The 21,155-nt window shown below is 37.9% G+C and overlaps 1 protein-coding gene across 6 annotated transcripts in view; it reads left to right on the top strand.

Moving 5' to 3' along the window:
- The window catches only part of FBXW7 (F-box and WD repeat domain containing 7), a 192,873-nt gene that overhangs the window by 152,273 nt on the left and 19,445 nt on the right, over window positions 1–21,155 (top strand). For 5 of the 6 annotated variants that reach the window (XM_020781328.3, XM_073001554.2, XM_073001555.2 and 2 more), the window contains 3 exons: window positions 11,744–11,867; window positions 14,724–14,860; window positions 17,477–17,590. In XM_020781328.3, coding sequence (XP_020636987.2) covers window positions 11,744–11,867; window positions 14,724–14,860; window positions 17,477–17,590 — 375 coding nt within the window. Of the gene's footprint in view, window positions 1–11,743; window positions 11,868–14,723; window positions 14,861–15,454; window positions 16,939–17,476; window positions 17,591–21,155 lie in introns of those variants that run through there. The other variant, XM_073001556.2, reaches the window with a different exon arrangement.

Raw genomic sequence — 21,155 nt, 5'->3', positions numbered from 1 at the left:
CAGTTTTGTGCACAAGGGACTCTTAAACAAGGATCAAGATTCCTAATCGCTTGCTATGCGATTGGAAAGGACTGCAGAAGAATCGGTTAGGATTTTTTCCAGCACAGTTGGCATCTTTTAATGGTTGTATTCATGAAATCTACTGCATTTGGAATACATTTTGGTGTGGTACTGAAACTCTGGTCTTATTTTGTGACTTTTCTTTAAAATACAGTATTTATTTGTATATTTCCTAAAAATGCTAATCTTATCAAGCATTATTTTTTATTCTGTTTTTTCTGAAGTATTATTTCAGTATGAGCTTAGTCCGTTATACATTGATTATAGTACTCTGGAAATCTCTTTCTCCCTTTCCTTTTTCTTAGTACTGTCAGTAGTTAATGATAATTGTACTTCTACTTCTAATTCATCTTTTAATTATTTTGTGCCCCCTCATTGTTGCGGAAGATAAAATAAGTGTCACAGCCAAATCCTAGAAATAATCTCCCACTATGCTCTGAAGTGCCCAGGCTTTAGCCAGTTTCCTCATTTTTGGTTTTCTATTAAGTTTGTTAAAGTAAGTTTTCTAGTAATCTTTTCACTCCTATTTCTTAAGCAACCTTACCCTCAGGAACAGTGAAAACAAGTCCACTGCTGGTTTAAAGACAAAAAAAATGGACAAATTGCACTCCTGCCCATCCCCAGCAATCTACAAATGGGGACATTGTGACACTGCTGCCTGATCCATATATCTTTCAGCCTAGGTCTTTAAAAGACAAAGAGTGAAATACATGCTAGTCTAAGTAGGATCCTTCTTAAGTTGCCACAACTGTTTGTTCCTTTCAAGGGCCATACTAAACGACATGACAGATGGATGGTTTAGAGCAGGGGTCTCCAACCTTGGGCCTCCAGATGTTCTTGGACTTCAGCTCCCAGAAATCCTAGCCAGCAGAGGTGGTGGCGAAGGCTTCTGGGAGTTGTAGTCCAAGAACATCTGGGTACGCAAGGTTGGGGACCACTGGTTTAGAGGGTTGTCTGCTTTCCCTTTGGAAATACCTTTGGGCCTTGATGTGCATATATAATATGCAGGACAGTGGGTCCTTGAATTTTTTCTTGTGTTAACACTAGTGGGCCCCAGAGCCTTGGCATCTGCCAAACTGTTTTGCTGAGACTATCCTGAGCAGAAATGACTAGTGTAACAGCCACCTTATACCTCACAAAGGGGCCGTTACGTCACACTCAATCACTCTTCGTTTCCACTGCCACCAACCATTCCCTCAAATGAATCTTCAGGCCAAAGTATGATTTCAAAATAAAAACTTAAGTTTATTGAATACAAACAAAAGGAATGGTAAATCACTTAAGAATAAATAATAAAGCAATCACTATAATAATATAACAATCACACACACACTCTCACAGACCCTCACTATATAGCACAGTTCTTATCTCACAGTATCTCCAAGCCCTAACCGTCCCTACAGTATCTCAACCCTATCTCAAAGCCCTATCTCCAAGCCCTATCAGAATCTCTCACACCCTTCACTCCCCTTATATATATCACACCTCCACCCCTTCTGTCCCACCCTACGTCACGCCATTGGTAGATGAAACACAGCTTCAGCAGTGACGGGCAGGTGATGTCATAGCTGTCTGTAACAATAAGTATGCAGGAAGAAAGGCCTTGTACATTTCATTCTTAAATCTGGATTTTCCATAAAATGCTGAGAAATGTCTCTTTTCTACTAGATTCCAATTGCTTTGGCATTAACAGCCTATGGTCCAAGTAAAATTTGAGGGCATGGTCCCTCCAGTGCCTCCTGGCCCAGTGTTTTTAATTGAGGGAAACCTGGAAAGTAGGACTGTGCTTTGTATGCAGAATTTATTCAAAAAACAAAGTCAAGCAGGGGTATTTGTATGTTTCTGAAACTATCAGTAGTAAATTGAGGAACTGTGAAATGGCACTTGAATTAGATAGGGAGCTCTCTGAAGTTCCCATTTTGCTTTAGTGCTTCAGAATGCTGAAAATTGGGGGGGGGGGGCAGTTGGCACCAGAGAGTCACTCAGAAAATGAAAGTAACATAATAGAATGTGGAAGCCTAAAGCAGAAGAAGATTGACAACTCAGGTGCCCATGAAAAGCCCAAGCTCTTCTGGAAACCCCAATCACAGAACCCTTGCGTGGGCTCACATTGGCCAGATAAATTCTGCTGCTCCCATGATCAGCAACCATTTTGTGTCTTGGCAGGGTTGGAGAAAGATGTTAGTTTGCTATTTGAATCATTTTTGTTTTCAGTAAGGAGGGTGTGCATTGGGAGTTTTTTTTTTAAGGCAGCTGCAAATATTGTTTTTCATTATACAGTACCTTAGAACCTAGTTGATAAGTGTCTGCATGTGCGATTGATGGTTAAGTCTCATATGTAGTATTTGAGTGTGGCAGATCACAGCAGCAGTAGGAATAGGAACTAAGCTGTCTTTCTCACACAGCCCATATTTGTATGTTGTACAGTTCATTTTATATACAGTAATCAACTCCCAGTCCTTTTAAATTCCTTACTTGCTTTTAACTATAATTTGGTAACTATTACTATATGGAATTTCCCCTGGGAATGATACATCTCCATTGTCTTCTTGGCAGAACAAGGTTTTTTTCCTATTACAACAGCCTAGTTTAACTGATTGTTTTAGTTTATCACCCAAATGTTTAAGTATAATACTTTGATCCTAAAATAAAGATCATCTTTCAAATCCATTCTTGAGAGACTTGGCTGTCATTTCTTTATCTAGAAATGTGTGAACCTTGGTTCATCAGCAGGGCGAAGAATAAACGTGGCTTTTTCCAGTTGCTATGCCTCTATATATATAGGACACAAACAGGCATTCTGTATAAAGCAGTTGAATTGTCAGAACTTTGCACAGAAATGCGAGCAGCAGTACCAACCCAGGCAACACTTCTGTCTTCTCAAAAGCTGGACTACATGACTTTCATAATAACTATTGCAGTTGTTATTAAGGTTTTTAAAATATTCCTAAATTATTATATACTCCCACACCATTATACTTCAGTTAATTCTTCTCTAGTTCATTTCTAGATTTTTCCCTTTCTACTTTTCCCCATCATATTTAACTTGTAAGCTTGCAGGCAAGGCCGTTCTGTATATTATAATACATAAGAGCAGATGTATGAGGCAATTTTTTAGTTTATTTATGTTGTTCCTTCCTTTTTTCTGCTCTTGTTTCTCCCCTCCACATTTTTAACTATAAATTAAACACATTTAATTTCAAATATTGCTTTTAATTTTTTATGTACATTGATTATACTATTGAGAACCCTCAGCAAAAACAATATTGTCCATATATTGGAAGAATTATTGAAATGAGCTTCCAAAGATGTACAGTGAAAGAGGATGCAGCCCATTTAACAGAATTTGTAAAATTCCTAGACAGTCAAGTATTGTGTTAGTAGCCCTTCCATTGTGTAATAATCAAAAGAAACTGCCCTTTAAATTTTTATTATATGTATTCTTATGTGCTGTGAAGTTGCTTCCGACTTACGGCAACCCTGTGAATGAGAGATCTGCAACATACCCTCTCCTCAACTCCCTGCTCAGCTTTTGTAATCTCATTCCTGTGGGCTCTTTTATGGAGTCATCCATCTCATATTTGGCTGAGGCTCTTTTCTTGCTGTCTTCAACTTTTCCTAGCATTATTGATTTTTCCAAAGAATCTTGCCTTCTCATTATGTGCTCAAAATATGACAGCTTCAGTTTTGTCATTTTTGCTTCCAGAGATAGTTCAAACTTGATTTGATCTAGGAGTCATTTGTTCATCTTTATAGCAACCCATGGTATCTGTAAAGCTGTCTCCAACACCAAATTTTCAAACGAATCAAGTTTTTTTCTCCTGTCAGCCTTCTTCACTGTCCAGCTTTCACACCCATGCATATCAATACAAGAGTATAGATGGTCTTGGTCTCCAGTGACACATCCTTATACTTGATTATCATTTCTGATTCCTTCTTTGCGGCCCTTCTCTAAGTTTCAGTTTTCTTCTGATTTCTTGGCTGTAGTCTCTGTTTGGATTGAGGGTTGATCCAAGGTAGACAAAATGTTTCACTATTTCAGTGTCTTCATTGCCAGCATTAAAATTGATTAGTTCTTCTGTTGTCATGATTTCTGTCTTAATGTTCAACTGCAGTCCTGCTTTGGCACTTTCTTTCACTTTAATTAAATTTTAATTGACTGGCAGTAAGATATTGTCATCTGTATCTTTAATTATTAAATAATTAATGTTTCTTCCACCCATTTTCAGTCTTTTATCTAAATCTAGTCTGACTTTCTGTATATGTTCTGTGTACAGATTAAACAGTTGTTGTTGTTTGGTCGTTTAGTCGTGTCCGACTCTTCGTGACCCCATGGACCAGAGCATGCCAGGCCATCCTGTCTTCCACTGCCTCCTGGAGCTGGGCCAAATTCATGTTGGTCGTTTCGATGACACTGTCCAAACATCTCATCCTCTGTCGTCCCCTTCTCCTCTTGCCCTCACACTTTCCTAACATCAGGGTCTTTTCCAGGGAGTCCTCTCTTCTCATGAGATGGCCAAGGTATTGGAGCCTCAGCTTCAGGATCTGTCCTTCCAGTGAGCACTCAGATTAAACAGATAAGGGTATAAATCCACCCTTGCCTGACATCTTTGCCTATGAAACCATTCTGTACTAAAAATAGCTTCTTGCCCACAATTCAGGTTTCCACTCCCCACCCCCACCCCCAGTCAGATAAGTGTGTTTCCCTGTTAGTTATTCAGCATTCCTAATCTAGGCTTAAATTTCCCTTTGATTTCTTGGATCTTCCAAAAGAGATATCTTGTTTTCCCCCTTCTGTTGTTCTCCTCTCTCCCTTTGTGCTGGTTACTGTAATTATTGTCTTTGTCTTTATGTGGTTTAAATCCACAGATCTTCTGGTTCATGGTTAGCTGAATTTAGTAATGCAAACCTCTTCTTCATGTGGACTTTAAATTCATCAGAAATGTTGTTTAAATTTTGGCATTACAATTTCTACTGGTTTTTTTAAGCTTCACTGTAACGTTGGATATTAATAATTCATGATCAGTATCAAAATCCATTCCTGGTCTTGTTTTGGCAGACAGAATACATCTTCTCAATCTGCTGCTTCCTGTTATGTAGTCTATTTGATTTTATAGTGGCCATCTGGTGATGTCCATATGTCCAGCTGCCTGTTCAATTGCTGGAAATATGTATTTGCAATAACAAATTGTTGGCTTCACAGAGTCATTCTCCCGCTTTATTTCTTTCCCCTTGTCCAATTTCTCCAACATTCGATCCTACTTTGTTCCCTCCTTTTGAGTTCCAGTCAACTATGAGTACAAGCATGCCTTATTTTGGTGTGTTATCAATTTTGTCCTGGATGCTTGCATAAAAGCTTTCAATTTCATCTTCTTCACCATCAGTAGTTGGAGCATATGTTTGAATGTTGTTTATCTTGATAGGTTTTCCAAGGATCTGATTGATTTTATTCGGTCAGAACTTGCTATATAGGCACTAACTGCCTGTGCTATATCTTACTTCAATATTAAAGCAATATTAAAGCAACAACACATTTTTTCCCAATTTGTAATTTCAGTTGTCTGAACAAAAATATTCAGTTCATTTCCTCTTTAGTTCATTGACACCAAACTTATATGTTCCATTTCTTTCTTTACAGTTTCTACTTTATCTTGATTCATACTTCTCATATTCCATATTCCAATTGCATGTGTTGTGCAGCATCGGACTTTCCTTTCACTTCTGTGCATGTCAGCCACTAGACGTCCTCTTGGCTTTAATTTAGTTGACCCATTTCTCCTTTGCCCTTCCTCAGTAGCTTTCTATTTCTCCTTTGCCCTTCCTCAGTAGCTTTCTGACCTGGGAGTCTCATCTTCTGGCACGATCTCTTGTTTCATTTTGGGCTATCTCTTCATAGGGTTTTCATGGTAAGGAAACTTCAGCAGGGGGTACCACTGCTACCTTCTGCACAGTATTAACAAAAGTTACCTTGAGTGTCACTGCCATTTCCTTCTCCACCAATGACACTTCGGCTATTTTTGCTGAACATTAGCTATCTTGAAGTAGTTAGGTACATCTTAGTCTGGTGTCTCACCTATGACTATTCCGCCTTGGATGACCTTGCGAGGAGTCCAGGCTTGTAATGGGTTATGGCCTCCTGGTGGCATTGAATCTCAGTTTTACTGATACATTTAACACCATTAATCACTGCAAAAACATCTAGCTACCTCAATTTGCCAGCTACCCATAAGATCTAACCCAGAGCTTTGTTTGACAGCAGTTCCAAATGCATCTGATTTGTGTATTTAAAACATTAATGTTTTCTTCACTCTAATTAATTTCCCTCCAAACACATTTTTGTCTTATTTCATTGAACTGTTACTAATTTATCTGCAAACAAATTTGAAATAAATGCAGTTCTTTTTCTTATTACTGTTTGTTTTAGATGTTCTCACCTTTGAGGAAGTGGTTGAAGATATGTAAATACTTCCATTTATACTTAAATGATTGTAGTTTCCAATCCACTTTTTTTAAAGTACAACTCTTTTACAGTTCTAACTCTATCTACTTTGAAACCCAGCTGTCTGTACAGCTCATTGAATTAAGTATCTGGCTATGGTTGGGTATTCAGTTCCCCACTGTGCCTCCTGGAGAAGAGCTTGGCTGTGTAGCCATGGGCAAGCAGCATAGTTCCAGGCCTCCAGAAGAAAGAAATGGTAGACCACTTGTGAGTGCTCTTCAAACCATAAGTTGCCATAAGTCAGAATTAATAGTACATATTTATTATTATCTCACTTGCTAAACTACTAAGCTTCCTTTTGTTGCAGAAAAGAATTCTATCTCTCAGTAGTTCTTACTGGGTGTGTACTTTAGGCACTCATTATACTAGCTAAGAGAAGAGGGGGAAATGCATCCATGTCTCCCTTCTTTTCTTGCCACAAGGCAGCTAATGTTCCTTGGCTGATTTTGACAGCTGTATCCAGTGTGTATTGAGGGCAATTCTGCATAGTTGCCCCTTGGGGGCAATAACTGCTTCTTTGTGTGGTGGGCTCCCCCACTAGCTATTCTTGCATATGTACCTGTTTACCTCAATAGCTCTTGGATGTGCAAAGCTAGCATCACATTGCTAGGTATTTGATGGTTTGTAAGTAATCCCTAATTGTCAAAGAGGAATAGAGGATCGAAACATGATTGGCTCAGAAATGAGTCTAGCTATTTCCTTTTGAACTTTGTGCCATTATTTCTGAACTGAATCTCCTGAACTAAACTGCTTCAGACAAAATCTGAATCCACACATTTTTCCAAATCTGATTCCACTAGTGCAGGGGTCTCCAAACTACGGCTAGCGGGCCACATCTGACCCACCTTGCATTTTTATCTGGCCCATGCTGGTGGGTGTGGGTGTGTAGGTGGGTACCATGTTTCCTTCGGCCCTTGAAAACATGGAAAACATGTGATGTGGCTGTCACACATACCCAGTTCCCCTGTTTGTTCTTCCACACAACCCAGGTTCACTTTCAGGTATGACATTTATTTCTCAACCCTTTTCCACTGCCACCAGAGGATTTATTCCCCACTCTATCAAATATTAAACCACAGTTCTCCAGTATAACAGTGTTTATGTGTTTATCAGTAAATCATGTAAAGTGCATCATGGATGGTCTTATTTTATTCATTCAATAAATTGTGCTTTGGTAACATTTATATTTGCTTAGGTAGAATCATTTTAATCAAGGTATTTATTCATTTCTTTTCACTTCTAACTCTTTCCAATCATAACCATAAACCATACAAGGTTTGTACTTTCCTTATCTTATTCTCTATCTCTCTATTATCCTTCTCTTACACAAGGCTGGTCCCAACTGCCTAAACTGCTTTTCTCCAACTAATATCATTAACTGAAGTCCCTAACTCTAACTCATATCCCTAACTCATCCCTAACTCTTAACTTCTAACTGATATCCCTAACTGATCTTTAACTGTCTTCCATTCTTCTTATATTTCTTTAGTTCCGCCTCTTCTGTACAACCATTGGCTCCTGAATCAGGGTTCCATTGTGATGGACAGGAGTGGTTACTGACCTGTCCGTCACAGTGGCCCTCATGGTGAAAAGTTTGGAGACTCATGCAGTAGTGTATCAGCCTGTAAGCATTCCTGAATCTGATGGCTTTTAGAAGTGTTGGGCAATAATTTGGTTATTCCCATTCAGCAAACCAGTGACTATGCTGATGAAAAATGATGAAACTGCATCCATCACATTTAGAGGGCACCAGAGTAGGGTAGGTAGCTGTGTGTGTCCCTTTTCAAGCAAATCACACCAGCTGATTTAGCATGGAGATGGTTACGGAGGGGGGGGAAGAAGTGACCACTACTTGTCCATCTTTATTCCTTGTTTGCTTCCTGTCATTTTCATTACTCCTTTGCATGTTCTACAACTTTAAAACAGGTTGCATTCAATGTCAGCCTGGCTTGCACAGTCTGTAATTCTTGGGGCTTCCTAAGCAAAATGTGATCAGAAGTGTTAATAAAACGTTGAGTTATTCTCCCCTCTTCATCATACACAGGTGCTGAGTCTGAGAAGAATCCAAACAAATTCTCATTCTTCCATAGTCATGCTTTCTCTTAAACAAGCTGTACACAGAGTTCAGCTACTATTGTTAATCTTCACAGTCATCTTAATGCACACATTTATTTATTTATTTATTTATTTATTTATTTATTTATTTATTTATTTATTTATTTATTTATTTATTTATTTATTTATTTATTTATTTATTTATTGAATTTATATCCCGCCTATCTAGTCAGTTACGACCACTCTAGGTGGCGTACAACATAAAATATATAAATACATGAATTATTATAAATAAACAGCTGCAACAAGATGGAAAACAGAGTGACTCACAGTAAAGAGAGAAGAGTTGCTCAACTGTTTTCTGTGGAAGAAAAATAGATATATTTAGGACTTCCTGCCTACCCCATACTTTGATCTTGATATGTAGCTGCAGGCTGTCTCCACCTAACCCTCTGAAGGCACAGCCCAATTAATGCCTTCTCCATAATTCTGTTTGGCAATACAATGCATCCGCACGCAGGTGCAGAAGTTAAGGGGATGATTGTTACTAAATTAGTTACACTATTTCATTTGCTGGCATCAGTTCCAGCTCAGTTTCAAGTATTTGAAATGGTTAGTAATAGTCATAAGATCTTTGTCCTTCTGAAACTTTCTGCTTGAAAGTGGTGAGTTCCCTAACCATTCCTCTTAATTCACTTGACTGTGGAGAAAATTAGCAGCTTGTAAAAAACAGTCTTCCCTTCCATAAAAGTAACAACTTAAATGTGCCTCAGTTTTTCCTACATGTTCTTTTTTGATGAGTTAGAAAGAGTATTTTCTGTATTTCCATTTTTTTGAGGTCCTCTTACTTTTCTTGTATATGAACCACGTACTACCCTGTTTCCCCAAAAATAAGATCTAACCCGAAAATATGCCCTAGTATGATTTTTCAGGATGCTCTTAATATAAGCTCTACCCCAAAAATAAGCCCCAGTTAAGCGAAACCCCACCCTCCACCATTGTGCAGCAACCAGAAGAAGATGACATGAATGTATTTGAATAAATGTAGATTGTTGTACATGAAACAAATAAAACATCCCCTGAAAATAAGCCCCAATGTGTTTTTTGGAGCAAAAATTAATAAAAGACCCTGTTTTTTTTTTGGGGGGGAAACACAATAATATTTTAGTAGCTTTTATTAGTGGCTTCATTGCAAAGGCAGGATAAGAGTACACTGCCTTTTGTAATTCTGTCAGTAAACATTTGTAAAACAGATTTAATTAGATATTGCTATTTATTATATGATTCATAATCCTCAGAAAATATTCTTACCCAGTTCTGTTTTATTAAACTCAATTATCAATTCTGATAATTATTTCTGTAATGGACTAATAGAAATAGTTGCCATTCTTCTTCTAAACTGAAGGTTTTTTGTTGAACGTCAAGGGAGGCAGAGTCACTGGAGAAGTCAAAGGAACGAACTCCTACAGGGTAGTGTCCTGACACACTTAGTTCTTAATATTTGCAAAAAAATTATCAACTAACATTCCAAAACTCCAGGAATTTCAACTATGCTGATGCACTTGCCATGACTGTCCAGGGAGAAACCTTCAAGCACCAGCTAACTTCTGCATTAAAGGATCTTTCCTTATACAGTGGTGCCTCACTTAACGTTAATTCGTTCCAGCAAAATCGCTGTAGAGCGAAAACGTCGCAAAGCAAAAATTAAAAACCCATTGAAATGCATTAAAACCCGGTTAATGCGTTCCAGTGGGCTAAAAACTCACTGTCCAGCGAAGATCCTCCATATAGCGGCCATTTTCGGTGCCTGTATAGTGAGGAAACCATCCCTAAGCACAGCGGGGAGCCATTTTGTGCACCCGGTGTCCATTTTGAAAACCAGACGATCATCCGTTTGGATCATCATAATGCAAAGAATCGGTTCCTGAAGTAGGGAACTGATCTTCGCAAAGCGAAAAAAAACCCATTTAAAACATTGTTTTGTGATCACAATTGTGATAGCAAAAACATCGTCATAAAGCGGATTCGTCGTAATGTGGGGTAATCGTTAAGCAGGGCATAACTGTATTTTGAAAACAACTAGTTGAAACCAAACCCTTTAAAAACATAGATCTGTGTCTTCCATTTAAAGAAGCAGAGGGAGGCAAGATTTTGGAATATTGTCCTACCTCAAAGTATTCAGGCATCACTCTGGATCAAACTCTGATCTATTCAAAACATTGTCTAAACATCAAACAAAATGTTTCTACCAGAAATAACGTACTTGAGAAACTGACTGGGTTGGACTAGGGTGCACACCCACAAACAATAAAAACAACAGCTTTGTCCCTGTTCTACTCCATGGCAGAATATGCTGGTGCAGTATAGTATAAATCAGCAAATGTCAAACAAGTTGATGTAGATTTTAATGAATTTGCTGGATTATTAATGGCTGCCTGAATCCTATCCCTATTGAAAAAGTTTATTATTTGGCAGTCATTGTTACTCCAGAAGTCCATTCAGAAGTGCTAGCAAATAATGAATGAAATAAGATAAATACAGCACCAAACTCATCTACTTCATGCACACTAACCCCCTATATGATGACTAAATGGAGGAAAAGGCTTTAAATACTAATACAAAAGAGGCTAGACTAAACCTATGAAGGACAAAAACAACATACCTTGCTGAATGGATAAATTCTGAAATGTCACTCTCACCAGGACAAGACTCTGGCAAATTTTCTGTGATTGTGGACAAATTCAGTTAATACAGCACTTACGTGCATGCAATTTATGCCCCTTACCAGCCTGCTTCTGGTAAAAAAAATGATATAATTCTATTAACATTTTAATTTGTTTTTAATTTTACCTATATGTCATATGTGTCCATAATTTTAAATTGTGCACTGCTCTGATATGAATAAAGAAAAGAAAGGAAGCTGGGATTTATAGTTTCACTGTTATGTTTAATAGATAACGGCTGCTTGTTGGCCTCCCTAGATTTAACATTTGCCATAGAGTTACACGTACTATGATTATGTTAATCTAAGTTTCTTGGTTATGTAAATGTTCAAGTCTCAGTGAATCATCTGAAGTACAATGAATCCAATGAGTTTAACCTCCCACTTTTATTTTATTTTATTTTTAGTTGGCTCTCTATGTGCTTTCATTCCTGGACCCCAAGGACCTGCTGCAGGCAGCACAGACGTGTCGATACTGGAGAATTTTGGCAGAAGACAATCTTCTGTGGAGAGAGAAGTGCAGAGAGGAAGGTAAGGCTCAGTGAAATGTGAACTTCATCCTAAGAGGAGACAGCCCCTTTCCAAAGTTATTCACATTGTTTAAGGAAAGAGAACCTGCAATCCAGCAACACTTTCTGTGCATAGGGCTTGACTTATGTGATATATGTCATTTCTAAAGCAATATAATTCTTATATGTGTTCACTTGCTATAATTTTTAATATATGCATCAGAATTCAGTCTTTAGGGGTAACTGTTACAGAGAGTCACACTGAACTACTTGTTTCAGGGTGCAAATTGGGAAGAGAGGCAAACAAAGATTTTACTTTGAACAGAAGAGAAAGACATTAGCAGTAATGTTCTGGTCAGACATTCCATCAGCAACAAACTGCAACAGTCTGAGGCAAATAAAGAGGTCATAGGCATTCCCCAAAACTTGTCTTTGAAAAGTTGCCGAAGTCTTATGAGGTTGTGAAGTTTAAGAATCTTTTATGAGATTTTAGTGACCTTCTCATTACACTTTGATGACACACTCCAAGGTGTCATAATATAAGACTTGAGAGACTTGCCGTCAGCATGATAGCACCTGAACAGATAGCAGCATGTTGTTGAAGGAGAGCAACAAGCTGGATGGCCGTACAGTGGGGTCTTGACTTGAGAACTTAATCCATATTGGAAGGCGGTTCTCAAGTCAAAAAGTTCTCAAGTCAAATCTGCATTTCCCATAGGAATGCATTGAAAACCATTTGATCCGTATCTGCTCTTTTCCGTCCATAGAAACTAATGGGAAGCTGCTATTCCGCCTTCCACCACTAGAGGGGGATATTTTGTTTCTTTTTTTCTTAGGTCAAGAAAGGTTCAGGGAAGGCAGGGAAAAGACAGTCCAGGCATTACAGTACCAGGCAGTCTGAAGACTGTCTCCCAATCCACTCTCTAAACGCTGGGAGGAGTGAGGAAGCAGACAGGCACCCTTTTCACTGGCCAACAGTTAACTGAAAGTTCACTTTTTGCACTTTCCCTGCCTCCCACGTGGGTTTTTTTTCAGTTCTTAACTCAAATCTAAGTACTTAAGTCAAGTCAATATTTTCCTATGAGAGCGGTTCTTAAGTCAAAATGTTCTTAACTCAAGCCGTTCTTAAGTCAAGACCCCACTGTAATTGCAATGGGTGAGTCTTAGGTGGCAAAATGGCTTTAGCAATGCCTGTACATATGAGATAGATGCTGACCTGCATTTATTTTGTATGATGCTGTTGTTCATTAACTTAAATAGCTTGTAGACACCTAACATAATTGGAATCAATGGAAATAATTTGTAATCTTGAAGATGCAGGTAAGTTGTTTTATCGGGTGGATAACAACATGATACTGTAATAAGGACAGATGTCGGTATCTGTATTGTTTGTAGACTAAAGTAGCCATACTTTTATGTTTAAGAAACAAAACTGTTGAAAGTTCTATAGAAATCAAAGGTATCAAAAACTAAAGAAAGTATATAAATGCAGAAGGAGATTCTGTTTGTTTAAGAGGGATAATGCTTACAGCCAGATATCCCTTGAAGGAAATAAAGAAGTGACTGATTTCAGTAACTTCTTATCCATAGTATAATCTGGTTAGGTGAGAATCTTCAAAGGTGCCTGGGCAGAGCAGAGAGCCAACGTTAATTAAATTTAGTACATTATGTGCCTAGTTACAATACAGTTCTTTGGAAATGCTGAAGGCAGTATACAGAAATGTGTTCTTGCTTGTGTTTCTGTAGAAAACAAAAATTAGAATAACTCCAGATTTGGGGCTTGAAAGCTAGTTCTTGTTAAACTAAATGGAGCAGCAGCTCTGTAACTGTCACAAAAATGTGTGCTGTGCTTCTCTTACGGTGTTTGTCTTATGGTCTGTTCAAGATCTGAAGATCCAATGGCTAGAGAACAAACAATCCTTTAGAAGTGGGTGTTGATTCATATGTACAGGAAACAACAGTTTGAATATAGTAATGAGATGCACCAGAGGGTAGAGATAAGAGATGATAACAGTGAACCTTAAGATCTTCCTTGTCATAAAAATTTTAAAAAGATATGTGAAGCCTTTGGTAAAAACAGTGAATAAAAGCAGAGAACTTCTAAAATGTGTCAGTGGCATAAGTCTGCATGAGAAAAAAATTAAATGTGAAGAAGTACTGTCTAGCTAGAAAACCCTGAATAGTCAGAACTGACTTGATGGTACACAATTATTAATATGAGCTAACTGTAGGTTAGATCTGTGGAAGTTTATGTATCAGCAGCAAGAAACAATTGCTGATCTAAAGAGATCAAGTCTTTGAACTACAGAAATCATATATGATTAATCATCTTTGAAGAACAAAGAGGTTGGAGATGGGGCAGCAACTATTAAAGAAGAAATGATGTCTGAAACCAAGTACTTTCAATAGTGGGTATACAGTAGGACTGTAGTAACCGTGAATAATTGGTTCCAAGTCCCGTCCACCCCCTTGTGGATGCCAACAAATGTGGAAGTATCAAACACTATACATTGCATGGTCTCTGACTCTCTTTAGTGCCCTGTTCTGGTAAATAAATATGTATTTTAGGGAGTTTTATTTAGTATTATGAGGCAGCAGATAAGTGCATCAGTGGATATTGATTCTGTGGATAGGAGGTCCTACTGAAAATGAGTAGAGACTCCAGTATATGTCTTAGTGTCATAGAATAAAGAAAAAGGCAGAGAGGCTAAAGGACAGAACACATTTAGACAGCATGATATCAGATGGGAAGTACTGTGAAAATGTAGCAAAATTGCTAGTAGCTTTATACCCTTTGAAATGAGGGTTGACAGAGAGGAAGGACACTGACATTTGTGTCTGTTTCTGATTTTTTTCTTTTGTTTAAAAAACTTAACAGGGATTGATGAACCATTACATATCAAGAGGAGGAAAGTAATAAAACCAGGCTTTATTCATAGTCCGTGGAAAAGTGCTTATATCAGACAGCACAGAATTGATACTAACTGGCGGCGGGGAGAACTTAAATCTCCTAAGGTAACCATCTTTGAGCTAACAATATTATATAATGAATTAAGTGAGCTCACATTTTATTGTTGGTTCATACTAACTAAATCATTTCTGACACTTAAAAGCATTCTAAAATAGTTGAAATAACTTGAATAAGGACTTGCTCAAATTCTTCAAATTTTAGTATTTTCTACATTTCACTGCTGTGTTTTGTCACTATCAGATATGTTAAGCATATTAAAAAACTTTTTAAATGAGTCTTCTCTAATGGTCTCTTCATGACTTCATGTCTCTCAGCTGAAGTGAATGACTGCCATGAAGCCCGCTGGAAAAAAACACCAGTTACTTTGCTTGGGTACACCATTGCAGTATGGTCAAACCCATGACGACCATTCAGTTTGATATAACTGACAGGCATCACAGCATGGAGCACACCATGGCATATTACACCTATGACTCGGATCAAAGCTATAAATAGGTTCCCGCCATCTTGCCCACATAGAATGATGTCAGACTAGTTATCTTATATAGTGAAACCAATTCAAACAAAAGATTTATGGTCTCTTTCATTAATTGTGATAGGAAGTTGGTATAAGGGAAATGCTATTTGTGTCTTCTCAGATTCTTCACTCTGAAAGTTCCACCTGCCAGATCCACAGATAATATGTGCTCATCATCTGTACAAATGCTTGACTAGAAGGTTTCATGACATAATATAGGCTGAGCTCTGGCCTAGATGCCTATTTTTAAAAGGAAGATGTCCTGGTCCTTGCTGAGGATCCGTGGAAAGAAGAATTCTGGAATTCGAATCTCCACCCACCTACCCACCCAAAAAAACCACCAACAGAAAACAAATAGCACATGCCTAATTGGGATGGTTGGGATGTCTCCTTTCAAACTGTTCAAATGGTTAGAACGTGAGAAACAAAGTGAATGTCAACACATTGACATAAGTTATTGAAGTTCATCATGTGTTAAAAAACTAGAGTGTAACTGTACATTAAAATTACATATCTAGTAATGCCGTGGTCATATTATGGAAGATGGTTTTTGGTTTAATGCCTTCTAGGTTAAGCATGACATAGTTCAGGCCATGAGAACATATGAGAAACCTAGATTGAAAAAGGAGCACTTTTCACTGTTTACAAACCATAAGATCTTTTTGCCAGTGTGTTCTAGGAAAAAGTAAGTGATGCACCTGCTTCCTTACTGCTTCATAAAAAAGAATGGAATTTTTCACAGTATGTAATTTAATATCAGCAAGCTGTAGTAATGGAATAACAATACTGTCAAGCTTTCTGATATGTAAATTGTTGCTATAGGCATTACTTTTTTGGCCTTTTCAACCCAATGAATTTGATTCTCAGAAGTTAAAGTAGCCCACACTTGCCTGCCATAATAAGATAAATGTTTCTGTAACATAGTGCAGAACAGTTCAGAGACTCTTTTTAGTTCAAAGTAACTACTGTTACTCTTCTCTGACTTCTTTTAGTAGTATACATCATCTTGATAAATTAAGAAAACTTTAATGCAGTAATTTTTTACTTTTTTGATTAAATGTTTTAATGAAATATGACTAAAATACATTTATTAATTAAAATACCTGCAGAAAACATACACTGAAACTTTTTTGCTTCATTGGCACCCGACAGAAGGAAATTAACATCTAGTATACCTGTATTAGACCAGAGTATTGTCTCAGGGATCATGGTGTAGTCCTGCATAATTTATCGGGTCTATGTCTGGTCAGTGACTAGGTTGAGCAATCCTAGTCATCCCCTTGAGGATTACACAGAACAAAAGGGTCTAAGTGAAGCAGACTTCCTACTCCAGGCTACCTCTTAATATAAACGGAATTCTGATTCTAACTCTATGGGAGATGTTTTGCCTTCTCTTTCTATTGTGTGATGTCCCTAATCCTCCTGAGAGATTTGTTAGCCTTAGCATGAGCTGGGGGCTTGGAGCTAGCAAAACATGCTTTAAGTAGATCAGCTGGATGGATACCTGTTTCACCTTCTGTGATTGAAATGATGCATAATTAATCATACCCTATTATGCTGTAATCTGCATAATGATTGCCTCTTACTGCTCTAAAAGACCACTTTTTTGAATAACAGGAGATCCTCCTATTTCCATCATGTGTTTTCATCCTTCTGTTCAAATGTTTCCCTAACCACTATGGCAATTTCAAAATTTCTACTCCATTAGGAATGTCTATGATGAGTCATCCAGGTTGAATCTAGTTATAACCTCATCACTACCGCAGTTTAGTTGTTCCTTTATGTGCTGCCATTTCAGGCCACAGCCCCTCCTTGATATTTTATGAAAGACATTCACTCAGTAGCAAAATTAATGCCTGTTTACCAACTAAATAAGCCATCAAGCAGATCTTAACCTTATCTGTACTCTGTAATTAGTGGATGTTAACCATAATCTGTAACCTATGTCCTTGCTTGCTTATGTGTACCTATGTCTGTAGCCACAAAGCAAGATTTTTTTAAAAAGGAAAAATATTCTGAATGTCTTCTGTCAATAAATTAGACTTCATTGTGGAATACAGCTCCTACCATGTTTGTTTTAATAATAAAGTCCATTATTTCTATTCTTAGATGGCAAAAATGTAAATGTTTTCTATCTTGTCAGGTGCTCAAAGGCCATGATGATCATGTCATCACATGTCTCCAGTTCTGTGGTAACCGAATAGTCAGTGGCTCTGATGACAATACATTAAAAGTTTGGTCAGCAGTTACAGGAAAGGTAAGCAAATATGTTTACTGCTTTTGAGTAGGAGATTCAAACACATTTTCTTGGTTTTATTTCTGAAGACAGAATAGGTATTTGGACTGTATATTCCAACTTCATTCCTGTCCCTTCTTTTCCATTCACATGCTGGCATAACAAACATGTCCAGGTTTATTTAAAATTGCATTTCATTCAGATGACTGAAAGGGAACTCTGATTTAAAGTAAGTCACAATCTCTGTATCAAAGCTGGCATGCAAGAAAATGGAAGGATGAGATACAGGCAGGCCTTAATACAAGTTTACTGTTTCATAAACCATGTCCAAACTGTGGCCGTTGAAAACTGATGAGAATCTGTGAATATTTAGACATGTTTTTTCTCTAGGCAAATAGTAGTATGTGAATATGTTTTTACTCAGACATGTCAAATTGGGTGGCAGAAATTATGGGTTGGATCCAGAGATGCAGTTCATCATGAAAAGATCCCCTTCTGCTTATAAAAGAGCTACTTTACATTCATATGACATGAGGAAAGGGCAGCTGAAAGATGTTTGACCAGTAACAGAAGAAGCTACACAGCTTGTTGCAAATGCCTGCAAAATGCCACAAAACCTACCTGCACTGCCTGAATTTTTCTGCAACTATTTGTGGAACAGCAGTGGTGATTATCTCCCTTCTGCTCCCTAAATCTAGCTCTGGGTTATTTTTGCATGAATGTTTTTTATAACATTTAACCCCTTCATTGATATATTTGAATTCAAACTTACTGTTTGTTGGAGAGAAAGGTAGTTCTAAATGAGACTTTATATTGCTGAAGATTTTATCTAATTATGGTTGTTCTGGCATATGATTTATATTGTGGCATCGTTGCTCTTAATCATCCTAGCTGCTTTCGCACAAAATCAACTTGTAAATATTAGATATGAACAAGACTATTTGTATTATTATGGAGCTAGTATAGCTCAATGGGTTGAAGTGTCTGGCTGTAGAGCTAGAGGTTGATAGTTTGAATGTTAATCATGTCTCCTATGAGAGGGGCCAGCTGAGATCACCCAGAGTATGTATGAGTGCCCTGCCACCTGTGTGGCCTTGGGGAAGTTACACAGTCCTAAAATGCCACCAGAAGAAGGAACTTAGAAACTATTTCAGAGTACTCTATGCTTAGAAAGCCCTAGGAGGGCCGCCATAAACTAGAATCTGCTTGATAGTACATAATCAATATCATTATTTATTGATATGACTGGTAGCATTGGTAGTGCCTTAGTCTTGCATCCAAGCTTTTTATCTTTGTTATTTCAGGTGGCTGATTTTGAAATGGTTTTGATATGAGGCATTCATTTTAAAACATAGAAGAAGTTTTGTTAAGCATTGACATGATATTACGTAAAATAAAATTTCAAAACCATTCAACATAATTCATTGGGTATCTGAGAAAAACGCATGTAGTTGGCATTAACGTCCAAACTGAGAGTCAGTATGTTGTAGCATATAATGTGACAGAATATGAGTCAGGAAACCTGGATTCAGATACTCACTCAGCCATGATAACTTACTGGGTGTGTGGGGCAGTGATAAAACTACTTATTAATTATCTCACATATCTGGAAATAAGAGTAGCCGTAAGTTGGAGACGACTTGAGAGCCCATAATAACAACAATAACCCAGCTATATTTGTGGCTGCCAGATTGCTGCCCCTCCTCTTTATCACAGTCTAATTCATGTAAAGAATTCAAACTGTGTTCAAGGGCCTAATTTCCAACAGGAAGTAATTGCTGTTGAATTCAGAGAAGCCTATTTTCTAGTAAGCATACTGTTACTCCCTGATCTTTCTATGAATCTTTTTGTAAAGCTGGGGCTTGGCCCTTCTCTCTTCCATGTTCATATTCAGATGTATACTGTTATACCAGGCTTTGGATAACTGTGACAGCCCAGTGCAATTGTTAAGATAATTTTCACCCCTGCTCAGAATGTGAGACTTCCAGTCAGACTTTTCTCATGGGCTTATTTTGGTGCTAAGCAACAAGGCCTTGGAACAGAAAATGTAGTTTCTAACCTTCTGTTCTAGAGCTAGAAGCAAAGCTGGGGCTCATTTTAGCAATTAGTGCCAAACGTGCTCTTAGCACCATACCTCAAACTGTATCCAGCTTCTCTAGCTTGAAGGTGTAGCATATTTGAGTTGTTATGAGAATGGAGAAGAGCATCCTCACCCAGAAATAACAATGAACTCATCCCGGTGTGGACCACATGCTACCATGGGGGCTGGATTCTTCCATTATTGAACCTTAGTGGATCTACAATATATGATCTCTTTGCCATTCCGTGTTGTAACATATTTATTTGGTGTCTGTGTAATTTAATGGCATTTTCTAAGCTGTGTTCTTTAAAAACTTCCGTCAGGTATCTATACAAGTGACAGAGGAGCAACTGTTTTTTCCTCTGGACATCTGAACCTGATACTTGAAGGTGGTGAGCAAATTGAGAACTGCTCATGGAGACTATATCCTGCATAAGCAACTTAGCCATTTCTTTGATTTTTTCCCCTTATTTAGCTAGCTAGTCATCACACATTTGTTCAGCCAGAATCAACTTTCAGATAAACTTAAAAATATTGCCTCATTTTTAAAAAGTGTGCTGCTTAAATACCGCCTCATAGCACACAAAGCACTATCTAGGCAGTTTATAATTTAATTATGCAGGCTACACATGTCCCAGGAAACTGGGTACTCAATTTACTGACCTCAGAAGGCTGGAAGGCTGAGTGAACCTTGAGCTGATTTCCTGAGATTGAATCTGGGTTGTGAGCAGAGTTTAGGCTGTAGTATTGCAGTCTGACCACTGCGCCATGAAGCATAGAAACAAAGTGAGCTGCCTTATATTGGGTCCGACCATTAGTCTAGCTGATCCAGTATTGTTAGCTTTGATGAGCAGTGGTTATCCAACCAGCAGGATTTTTCCTGCTATTAACTATTGCAGTAATAAAAATGTCTGCTACCTGGTTTATAAAGCACCCAGCAGTAGATGAAGGAGTTGAGAAGCAGAAGGAAGAAAGCAAACTCAGCTACTTTTACTTAGCAGTACAGATTTTACTGTGGTCAGCTGGAGTTGAAATAATTCAAGGACAGGAAGATTACAAAATTGCTAACCTTTCACATGACTCTACTGTCATCTCATGGAATGGCTGCTACCATACTGTGATTAATGGAAGAAGGAACCTTCTAGTCGCTTCCTAGTAGAAACTGATGCATTGACTTTCTGTTCTCTTGTCCCTCTGTTGCAATCTGATGGTATGACCATTGCTAATGACAGATGATAGTTGAGAAAGAAGAAAAGCCAGTGGACCTGTTTTTTCACTAGAGTGAATATAGAGTTTACCTTCTTAATCTACACTGCAATAGATACAATGGCTGCTGTCAGGTGGTCTTTGAGCTTAACCATTTAAATGAGCCTCGTACTCTTTCCAAAAACAGTGCATGCTGAATGAAATCAAAGCTGACCTACAAACAAGCATAAAAGAATTACATTTGCATACTGGATGGGTGGAAGAAAAACAGAAAAAAAATCTGATAGTAACTCTTGGTTT

Source organism: Pogona vitticeps, chromosome 5 (genome assembly GCF_051106095.1).
Source record: "Pogona vitticeps strain Pit_001003342236 chromosome 5, PviZW2.1, whole genome shotgun sequence".
Taxonomy (NCBI): Eukaryota; Metazoa; Chordata; class Lepidosauria; order Squamata; family Agamidae; genus Pogona; species Pogona vitticeps.
The sequence above is the reverse complement of the archived record's forward strand: the minus strand, read 5'-3'. Positions and strand labels throughout refer to the sequence as shown.